We start from the raw sequence: 11,289 nt of genomic DNA on the forward strand, positions 1-11,289 counted from the left end.
TACCATCACCATACTTGATTTATTTGCCAAACATGCATTAGTTAAACTGGCTGAAATTCACAATGAATCGCAGTGAATTTTATCCAGGTTAGCCGTACCGCTGAGTTTGGCTCGGTGTCTTCTTCCAGGTTTTCATACTCCAAAACTCCAGATTACACAGTACAGTATGTGACTGCGTTTTGTCTTTGTCCATCCTCTCCCCTCCCCCTTCTCCCTCAGGAGGATGACGACGGGCCTCTTGGAGCTCCCGAGTATGACACCATCTCTGAAAATGGTCTCCTGAGCCGCAACGAACCCATACGCAGCAAAGTGTCCAAACTGACAGAGAAACTGCGTAAACGCTACCCTACCACCAGCACAGGTCAGCCTGCTGCTCTGACTCATCCACTGGTTTATTTCCTCTCATAATACCTCAGTGATGAAATTAAAATCTGTCTGATGTTAGTCTCGTATCGTAGCTCTGAACACATTTTATTGTATTTTTCACAATACTATTTATCTCCTTGTCTTCTCCAAAGGTAACTGTTCTAGCTGCAACGCCGTCTTCTCTGTGCTGAAGAAAAGGGTGAGAATGAAAACTTGCAACATGACTCAGGATATATTTAGGCAACCACGTCATCATCACATTTCATTTTGTCTTAACCGTTCAATTGTCACGAGCTTCGACGCCATGTCTCTTTGCATTACAGAGGAGCTGCAGTAACTGTGGCAACAGCTTCTGTTCCCGATGCTGTTCCTTCAAAGTGCTGAGATCTTGCATGGGGGCAACAGGTGAGAAAAACTGGCTCATTCTGACATTTTATTTTTAGACTGATGGTGTTCCTCTTACTCATCTGTTCTTTATGACTTATGATCTTATCCTCTCATTGTTTTCTCTTCTACAGCTCCAGAGGCCCAGAGAGAGACTGTGTTTGTTTGTGCTGCCTGTAATTCCTCTCTCATCAAGTTACAATGAGATGGTACAGTATGTCCGTCTCGTCTCCCGGTGGCCACCTGGAGGCCACTCACTGTTTGACCCCCAAAAGCCCTCCTACAAAGTTACTGAAACCTTAACACATGCCTTGGTTTTCAAGTTAAGGCGCTTTTGTCCCCCCCCATGCCTTTAGCAGTCACATCCCTCCTTAACTACTTGTGTTGCTTATGGGACTTCTGCTGTATTATGTTAAATATTTCCTGTTTCAACTGGACCCTGTGAATCAATGAGACTTGCTACAGAGCACAATGGCTCCAAAATCAAGGGACCTTTTTTCCTTTGCTGAGCAGAGGGAGGTGCAAAGCATGCAGGGTGGAGGCCAGGATCGGGCCGGTGGTGGTGTCTGGTTTATAAGCTGCCGATGGTTTTTTGCTTTTCCATGCTTTGCCTCGCCACAAAAGTTGATTCCACTTGAATGTTGATATCTTCAGCCCTGTGTAGCAGTTTAACCGTACTGTAATGCTGAGAGGACTTTTCTGCACGAACAAGACTAAGGCCGGCGCGATGAATGCGATGGTTTATTCAGATGGAACAAATAATGGATGCACGACCAAAAGAAGCTCCATATTTGGCTTCGATCGCCACCTTGTGCGCAGGCTGTTTGCTGTCCACCAATACACTTTGACCTGTAGCTGGTTTACAATGTCATGTGATTAGTTCTGGGTTTGTCTTTGAGGCCAATGGGTTTTTTTTCTCCACCAGCGAGAGGAGCTTACAAAACCTATGCCATAAAACAATGGTAACTCTATGGCAGTAAACTGAAAATGCATGGCCTGCAATGAGTCACATCACATTTTTTGACAAGTTACCAGTGATGGTGTTCTACTTTGTAATGATCAAATTGGTGCATCATTTTGGTCGTCTTTTTTTGTGTATGTGTTGACATGTCAGAGTTTTGGAGTATAGCAGCAGCCTATAAGTCAAAAAACTGCTAGAGGTCCTCTGGAGCCTGTGCTTTTCCCTCTAACTGGATCAAAGTCGACCCAACTGGATTAAAGTTGATTAAATGGGACTGAGCAACCATCTGAAATCGTCATCAGAGCCTCACACTCTTGCAAGCGGGACTTAAAAGAATTGATGAGGAGGCATTACAACCCAAAATGTGGATCGTGGTGGAAGTGTTTTAATCATGATTCAGACACTGATGATTGTAAGAGTTTGCTTTTATTGTAATCAGATATAAACTGTTGCTATAAATTGTTCTGCTATATCTAATATATTTAATTTAAAACTCCAGAAAGTGCAAGTTATTGATTAAGTCTGTATATATTGCCCTTATTTTATGGATGAGATATGCCATTATTGAAATAAACTCTGTGATGATTTCATGAACTTAACGTTACTGTGAGGAACATTTAACTGGTTATGAAACAGTCTCAATCTAATAATGATGTCTCTATATGACCTACATAAGTAAACGAGACCATCAGCAAGAAGATTGGCTATTTCTATATAGTTATTCTTAATGCTTGTCATCCAGCGTGCCACCGGGTCAGATTATGTGTGAACATGACGGGAGAACTAGGACAAGCGGGTCAGACTGTCAGACCCTGCTGCTGTAAAATTAGAGGTTTTCTCAAGGGACTCTGGTAGGGACCGCCAAAATAAAAGTTCCTTGTAGTAGCTTTAAAGTGGTAAGTATGATCTTTTTGACTTTCTGGCAGGTTCTGCTGGTGTCTTTGTTTCAAAAGTATGGAAACAAAGAAAGGCAATAATAAAAGCAACTGAATACCTAATTGTAAGACTTAAGCACTACTTAAAGGGGACATATGATGCTAATTTTCATGTTCATACTTGTATTTTGGGTTTCTACTAGAACATGTTAACATGCTTTAATGTTCAAAAAATATTTTTTTCTCATATACTGTCTGTCTGAAACACTCCGTTTTAGCGCCTGTCTCTTTAAATCAACAGAGAATCATCACCAGACTGCAGTTCCCCTCAGATCTACAGAGCATTTTAGTGTCTTTCAGCTCATTGCTTTAGTTTTACAGTCGAAAACTTCTTTTGGTTCAGTCACTCTCACCGCTCTCATCAACTGTTTTTAGCCAATAAGCTCTGATAAACACACACACACTGGTACAAAACATCTGACACACACACAGTTAGTAACGGTGAACATAGTGGAGCATTTAGCAGATAAAGAGATATTTCCCTCAGGAGTTGGTAGAAGCTAAAAGAGAGTGGGCTTACATTCCCCATGTGGCCAGAAGCACAACTCCAAATGAACGATGTGTCTGTTAGATGTGTAACTAACTAGGCATCTGTTTGCTAACAAATTTGGTCGTATTAATCAATTTGGTCAGTGTGAATCAATAGGATAATGTAGGTTTAAAGGCAGGGTCGATGATCTTGAGAAACTACCAAGAGTACCCCAGATTTTTAAAAGATTCAACAGAAAAACTGAGCCCAGTGTTGCCAACTCTTTTCCGAAGAAAGTAGCTAACGGCACTAGCTCCAAAAGTTCCTATATCTAGCGGGAAAGTTGCCAAGTCAGCAACACTGACAAGCCGTCGCTTCAGGCCTCCCTCCAAAGCCACTCCCCCACTATTATTATTACGTGTACGGGCAGAGTGCACGCAGGTAGCCCTTAATGTAATGATTGGACGGGGTTAGTCCTGTGACAGCCACAGATACCAGATTGTTTTCTTTTTTTGTCAGAGCATTTGATTTATTGATTGCTGTTGAGATGTAATGAGAATTTCAACAAATATGAAAATAAAATATAAAAACTGAGGGCGGTCAACCGATTAAAGTATGTAATCGTGATTAATCGCATGATTGTACATAGTTAATCTGGATTAATCACACATAAATCACAAATTTTTTTATGTGTTCAAAATGTACCTTAAAAGGGAGATTTGGCAAGTATTTGATACTCTTATCAACATGGCAGTGGGCAAAATGCTTGTTTTATGCAAATGTATGTATATATTAATTATTGAACACAAAATAATGACAAATATTGTCCAGAAACCCTCACAGGTACTAGCATAAACACAACAGGCAACAACAGCTGTCAGTGTGTCAGTGTGCTGACTTGACTATGACTTGCCCCAAACTGCATGTGATTATCATAAAGTGGGCATGTCTGTAAAGGGGAGACTATCTTGAGGTCAGAGGTCAAGGGATCCCTTTGAAAATGGCCATGCCAGTTTTTCCTCGCCAAAATTGAGTGCAAGTTTGGAGCGTTATTTAGCCTCCATCGCAACAAGCTAGTATAACATGGTTGGTACCAATGGATTCCTGATTCCTTAGGTTTTCTAGTTTCATATGATGCCATCATTTCATATGAGTTGCGTTAATGCGTTGAAGAAATTAGCGTGGTTAAAACGAATTTGCCTTAATGCGTTATTATCACGTTAACCTTGACAGCCCTACAAAGAAACATTTCTAAAATCTTTACCAACCCTGCCTTTAAAGCCTTTCTTTGCTCCCATACAATTAACGAAACACAGTAGGAAAAGACACCTGTGTAAATGATACAAATGAATGATGGCTGAATACCATTTATCTGCTTCCGTTTCAGTGGTATTGAGCACGCTGGCTCACTGTCACACTAGCGTCATGGTTTACAGGGACACTTGAATGGAGCCATTGTTAATGTAATCATTAAGTAAGTAAGTAAAGCTTTATTTATATAGCACCTTTTAAAACACACCGTTACAAAGTGCTTCACACACTAATGAAACATCAAACAATGATGAAAACAAGGAAAAATTACAATATGACACACAGAAACAATGAGAAACAGATCAGACAAAAACAGACAAACACATGTGGATGAGGTCTATAGAAAGGCTTGCCTATAGAGATGGGTTTTTAGAAGCCGCTTAAAACAGTCCAGAGATTCAGCAGCTCTAATAGATTAGAGGAGGTGATTCCAGAGAGTTGGGGCTAAGACAGAAAAGGCCCGATCACCTTTTGTTTTGCAGTCTGAGCGGATGAAGGATAAAAGGCAGAGATTAGAGGATCGAAGTGTTCGACAGGTCGAATATGGAACTAAGAGATCAGCAATGTAGCTGGGGGCGAGATCATGCAGTGCCTTAAATGTAATTAGCAAGATCTTAAAGTTGATTCTGAATTTTACAGGAAGCCAATGGAGGGATGTCCTGATGAAGGTCCTTGTTGACGGAAACGTTGAGTAATAAAGCAGAGAAAAGTGTGTGCGGGAGCAAGCCATTTTTTAAAAAAGTACATATTGGAGGAATCTACTCCCAGCACTACAAACTATTTTGAGAATGTGCATATTTTCCTCTCCTTGAAGCCAATGGAGGGATGCCAGAACAGGGGGGATGTGAGACCGACGGCTAGTTCTGGTTAATAACCCAATAGTAACACCAATGACAGGAGAAAATATGATCTTTAAACTCAATGTGAGACAATGGAGAAGCTGAATTAACATGACCTGAACACTGTACTAGTGTTAGCCCCACCCCTGCTCTCTCTTTCTCCCCTCCCTCCTCCCCTCCCTCCCTCCCTCATCCCCTCCCTCCTCTCTCCTCCAATCTGTCTCTGTGTCCTACTAAAGCGATTTCAGCGCATGCAGGGACTCGTCCCTATACGGCGGCGGATGGCAACATGGCGACAGAGGTAAGACGCTGGCATACTATCTCTTTGATATATTTCCTGCAGGAGGTTTCGTTTACCAGCAATTATATTACCATTCCAATGAAACAGGTGCAGTTAACGTGGTCAACGAGGGCACATTGTAGTGCTGCACACGGTGAAACTGTGCCACTCTGTGCGGCTCTCACTGGACTCACTACTGACGGCTGTCTGTCTGTGTGTCCTACATTATCATGCCAGCTTCGTCCGATCAGAGGCTGGTCGGGTTTTTCCCCCTCCTGTAATAAAACGTGTTCTGGCGTTTTTAAAAGGGAAAAAAAGCATAAAGAGGAAATGTGAAAGTCAGCTGTAGCTTCATGGAAACAGAAACAGAGGATCACCTCCCCGCGATGTTAAGCTGTTTTGGTGTTTTTGTCTGTTGAGACGCCCCGTTAATCCGGTGACCACACACACACACACACACACACACACACACACAAACACAGCGTTCAGCACCATGGACAGAAGCCACGCCGTCCTGACCTTCCTCACTGCTCTCCCAGCCTGCATCTGTGCTTTCAGAAACTGACTAAATAATAATAATGTTGATTAAAGCAACAGTGGGTAGAATTGGAGCAAATATGATTAAACAAAAAGTTATTTTTATAAAACTGAAAGAGACAGACAATCTGAAAAAAATCTCTGTGTCCTCCGATGTCCTCCGGTGCTCCTAATGGCATCTGTAAGATTTCACAGACCGGAGGAAACCAACCAATCAGAGCCGAGCTGGACCATCTCTGAGCAGCTGTCAATCACTCGCGAACTCTGATCAAACGGTCAAACTAGGCAGCGCTGATCAAATATGAATCAATATTCTGTTACTGTAATGCCTATTTCTTGCCTAAAATGTTTTCAGAAACATCTTTTAGTACATACTACATTTATTTATTGACGGACCGTACACACTATTTATTGACGGACTGTACACACTATGTTCACCCATTCACTCTGTATCTTTTATAGCTATCTCTATTATTGTTTTTATAATCTTTGTATACCTTTCCCTCTCCTGTGTTTCACTCTGTTTGCTGATGTTGCTGCTTTGACACCTGAATTTCCCTCCGGGGATTAATAAAGGTTCATCTTATCTTATCTTATCTTATCTTATCTTAGTGTACTGTTTAGCTGTAAAGTGAGAAAGTTTGTGACCCAGAAGCCAGGTCAGTTGAGGAAAATACAAAGCACCGCCCACCAGCCAGAGCAAAGTTTCTAATTTTACAGCTAAACAGTACACTACAAGATGATTCTGAAAACATTTGAGTGAGAAATAGGCATTACAGTAACAGAATATTGATCATAATTGATCAGTGCTGCCTAGTTTGACCGTTTGATCAGAGTTTGCGAGTGATTGACAGCTGCCTCCGTTGAATGAACAGCCAATAGGAATGCTCTCTCTCTGAAATGACCTGTGATTGGCCAAAGTCTCCCGTAACGGGCTAGGTTTTTTTAAAGCTTGAAAACAGAGTCATGAGGAGGTGCAGAAAATCTAGTTTTCTCTCAGAAAATCTGAATTACAAAATGCTGAAAGGTTATTATGGATCGTTGCCCAGTGATGCCAAAAATATTCTGCCTACTGCAGGTTTAACATTTATTTTTATCCTACATACACCTAAATGCATCAACATTCCCAGCATCAACAGGAGATATTACAAGAGTTTGTACGGCCTTTTATCAGTCTGCCTCATCTTGTTCCAGCTGATCGATCTGTTGTGGGCTGTAGTGAAATGTTGTCCCATCTTCTGCGAGCTTTACTCTCTCTGTAAGACCAGAGAGGAAGGGAGGAAGAGAATGACAGTGTGTGTGTGTGTGTGTTTGTGTGTGTGTGTGGAGAGGATAGGATGTCCAATGCTGGGCTCTGCTCCAACAGACAACAAGGCAGAAATGAGTGCAGACACTGAGCCACGCAGTGATTGATCACATCTCGTCTGCTTCTCCTCTGTCATCCTATACTTCCAAACCAGGCCACTGTTTGTACACATTGCGTGTGGACAGGTGCGTAGAGAGAGATGGCGCTCTCTCTGGGGACTCATTAGACATACTGTATCAAACCTAATATTACTGTGTGTGTGTGTGTGTGTGATTTCTCCTCCTCCTCAGTTCCACAATCTGCAGGAGTTGAGGCACAGTGCATCTCTGGCAAATAAAGTGTTCGTCCAGAGAGACTACAGCGAAGGAACCACCTGCAGGTTTCAGACCAAGTTCCCCTCTGAGCTGGAGAGCAGGGTGAGGAGACAGTAGAACACGTTTTCATGTTGTGTTGTCATTTTATCCTAGCCTGCCTATCCAACCATATGCATTTGAAGGTATATTTGTAGCCATCATAGTACTAGATTGAAACTAACTAAGTCATTTCTTTAATGCCACTAATGTGTTGATATATCTGACGGAGATATTTGCTGATTAAAACAGCCTTTCTCTTACAAAATGTTTTGAATGTGCTACAGGAATGAGTCCTAAAACCCAGAAATGAGTTCACATTTTTCACTTCCGGTTCCCTCGTTTGGAAGTCAATGGGTTTTTGAATGGGCTTTTAGTTAGATGTCTGAAATAAGGTCTGTGGTTAACACAAGCTGAAGAGCTTTTAACGTTTTGTTCTACAACATAAAATACATCAGTAAATACCCCACTCGTGAATTTTGAAGCCTTTATGTTTCTTAAAAAAGGCGATTGCTAACAAGTGACTAAGTGAGACCACTAAATGTCATCACGCTGACTCGTCTGCCTTCACAGCCTCGTTGTGTATACTCGCGCTCGTGCGACCGTGTAGTTTGTTTATAGCGTTAGCTTTTTACTTCTGGCGATTGCATGCACACTTCAAATTCATAGAAGTTGTGTTCATTTGTGAAGATTATCTTGCTGAACAAAACGTGCAAGTATCATAAACATGTGTTTGCCACTGAGCTTATTTTCTGCAACAATCCAAAACCCAATGGAAAAATCCCATTGGTTTTTGTTGAGGGAACCAGGGCGATGCTTACTTCCTGGTTGGCCTACAAAAACACGTCATCCCTGGAGCACTCTATTCTGTCCTACATGTTATAAGGGATAATAGTTGCCATGCTCAAAGCAATATGTGCTGATTATGTATTCAAAGGGGACCTATTATCCTTGTATTTTGGGTTTCTACTAGAACATGTTTACATGCTTTAATGTTAAAAAAAAATGCTTTACTTTTCTCATACCGGCTGCAGCACCTCTAATCATATCCAAAGATCCATCCAAACAACTCTTAGAATCATTTATTAATACTTGAACACTCATTACCCCACCAACTCCTATATCTTCAAAAATACATGAATAATTAAAAATGAATACATTGAAAAACCAATCTGGTGAGTACCTACAGTAGACTTTGCAGGATGTGCTCATTAATGACAAAAAGACAACCAAATTGGCATGTTTCACCTGCCTTACCGCTGTACAGAGAAATCATGTTGTGTTTAGAGTTGGTAACAGTTAAAAAACATGAATGTTGAAGGGGAGATGGCTACACAGAACAATGTGTATATTAGATTTATTTTTCACCTCATTAACAGAACTGCTTATGGGGCTTAATGGTAAAGACACATCTCATATGACTGAAATGTTCTCGTTGGACTTGGATCTTTGTTGCATGTTGTATCCCTCTCTTTGTCTCCCTGTGTTTCCTGTCTGTATCTCCACTGTCACTATCTAATAAAGGCAAAATAATCTTTACCATTCCTAACCCTGCTACTCATGACTGTGCGTGTGTTTCTCCAGATTGAGCGCACGCTGTTTGAGGACACTGTGAAGACGCTGAATAACTACTACGCAGAGGCAGAAAAGATAGGTGGCCAGTCCTACCTGGAGGGGTGTCTGGCCTGCGCTACAGCGTATCTCATCTTCCTCTGCATGGAGACACGCTATGAGAAGGTCAGACTGTGAATCTCAAACCCGATGCATTTTAATTGGTCGGGGACAACGATTAACATGTCGATGCCATTTGTTCTTCTGTCCGGTGCGTTAGGTGTTGAAGAAGATAGCCAAGTACATTCAGGAGCAGAATGAAAAGATCTATGCTCCCAGAGGGCTGCTCATCACAGATCCCATAGAAAGGGGAATGCGTGTCGTATCCTTACTCAAAGTTTTTGGGTAGACAGAAGCATTATAATAGATCTTTTCTGTTTAACTAACCACACTCACACAGAGAATGGTCCCTAACTCTCCCACCAGATAGAGATTTCCATCTATGAAGACCGGGGCTCCAGTGGCTCCAGCTCGGGGAGCAGCTCCGTGTCCGGCAGCACCGCCCGATGACTGGGTTCTTCCTAAAAACCACGTCCCCTCTGATCACTCTCAACCCTGGAGGAGAATTTAGGACAATGATGCTACTTCTGCTCCAACACTCTAGCTACACTCACACAAAGGATTCACTAGCATTTATCAAGTTATGTTGCGCCCGAACCCACGCTAAGTTTGTTGCAAAGCATTGTGCATGCGCGGACACAGTCATGTTACTGTACAATGCAATGTCTCAGTTCTTTTGCTAGTAATACTTTGTGTGATCGTACCGTTATCATCCTTCCTGTCCTCTTTGAAGTTACCACGGCTATGTGTAATCTGGTGGGTGAGAAAAGGATGGAAGGATGTGAGAGGAAGAGGGAGGGAGGAAGTGTTGAGGCAGGAGTGAAGACCACAAGCCTCACCAAACCTCATACCTCAGCCGCACCACAACGGACCAAACTGGACTGAACTCCACCATCAACCCTGCACACCAGACGCTGGCTTTAAAAAACGTTATCTGTAGCTCCGGCTGAGTTTCCAGACTTTAGCAAATGTAACTAGGATGTAGAAAGTATTGAAAGGCATCACAAAGTTTCACCCACCCAGATAAACCCTTCACCTCTGATGTAAATCCTGCTGTCTGGTAGCAGATGAATGTCATTCAGCCTGTCCATGTATTTCATGTAGCAGATCTTCCATATTTCTCACACAAAGCCTATATTTTCTTTGTTAGACACGCGCACTAAGTACTAACCTCGTGGTTTCAAAAAGTGAGACCAACTATTCCTAAATTTGGATTATGCAAAGACATACTGTGCATTAAGTGCAGTACTAAGTAGACAACGGATGGGTCAAAAAGTCTTCCTGAATCTTTTACCTGTAGTGTTTTAAAGTACAGCAACCCTTCCTTGATTCCTGAACAAACTTCCAAAGAACAATAACTGCCAAAAACTGGCTCACAAATGTGAATGTGTCTTTTATTTTGGTGACATTTTGTGCAAAGAACAAACTTTCGTACTGCTTGTTGTTTGATACACGTGGCAATGAGGTGTGTATGACTGGCGTCAAATAAATACTGTCTCATCACAGCTGCACAGAGCTCATCTTTCTTTGTTATTGAACTGCAAATCTACAAAATAGACCTTTTTATTATGGCAGACATGTTGACTTGTCACAGCAGGAAAAGCACAGGTGTTTACAATAACATTAATAATGGCCTTGTTCCATTCAGGTGTGCCAGTAACCCGTGACTGTAACCCTGCATGCACAGTAGCAAGGCTTTGTAACTGGAACTCCTAAATGGAAAGCAGTCATTATTAAAGGTGCTCTATATGATATCCAAAGCATTGAAATAACATCAAACAACTATTTACTATGTAAAGGTATAGAGGAGTAATGTCTACCCGAGCAGAGAATGAAGTTACTTTCCCTCTGTGTGTGTTGTAATCCGAGCTTCTCCTTGC

The 11,289-nt window shown here is 41.8% G+C and overlaps 2 protein-coding genes across 5 annotated transcripts in view; both read left to right on the forward strand.

The window, feature by feature from the left end:
• zfyve27 (zinc finger, FYVE domain containing 27) overlaps positions 1-2,305 on the forward strand; it is a 12,046-nt gene extending 9,741 nt beyond the window's left edge. For all 3 annotated transcript variants that reach the window (XM_074629051.1, XM_074629052.1, XM_074629053.1), the window contains 4 exons: positions 220-361; positions 519-565; positions 690-771; positions 885-2,305. In XM_074629051.1, coding sequence (XP_074485152.1) covers positions 220-361; positions 519-565; positions 690-771; positions 885-955 — 342 coding nt within the window. In that variant the 3' untranslated portion in view covers positions 956-2,305. The remainder of the gene's footprint in view (positions 1-219; positions 362-518; positions 566-689; positions 772-884) is intronic.
• Positions 2,306-5,451: 3,146 nt separating this feature from the next.
• Positions 5,452-10,914, forward strand: golga7ba (golgin A7 family, member Ba). 2 transcript variants are annotated; one of them, XM_074629056.1, is made up of 5 exons: positions 5,452-5,566; positions 7,679-7,804; positions 9,323-9,475; positions 9,570-9,671; positions 9,776-10,914. In XM_074629056.1, exons 1-5 carry the CDS (start codon positions 5,555-5,557, stop codon positions 9,857-9,859), a joined length of 477 nt encoding a protein of 158 aa, XP_074485157.1. In that variant the 5' UTR covers positions 5,452-5,554; the 3' UTR covers positions 9,860-10,914. The 2 variants fall into 2 exon arrangements, with proteins under 2 accessions (XP_074485157.1, XP_074485155.1); XM_074629054.1 differs by having other exon boundaries at positions 9,780-10,914.
• Positions 10,915-11,289: the final 375 nt, after the last annotated feature.

Source organism: Sebastes fasciatus, chromosome 3, assembly GCF_043250625.1.
Source record: "Sebastes fasciatus isolate fSebFas1 chromosome 3, fSebFas1.pri, whole genome shotgun sequence".
Classification (NCBI taxonomy): Eukaryota; Metazoa; Chordata; class Actinopteri; order Perciformes; family Sebastidae; genus Sebastes; species Sebastes fasciatus.

Excerpts from the sequence above, each read along its gene's own strand:
- golga7ba (XM_074629054.1), top strand. Across the intron at positions 9,476-9,569 it reads TGGAGACACGCTATGAGAAG|GTGTTGAAGAAGATAGCCAA; the intron begins GTCAGACTGTGA and ends CCGGTGCGTTAG. Across the intron at positions 9,672-9,779 it reads TAGAAAGGGGAATGCGTGTC|AGATTTCCATCTATGAAGAC; the intron begins GTATCCTTACTC and ends CCCACCAGATAG.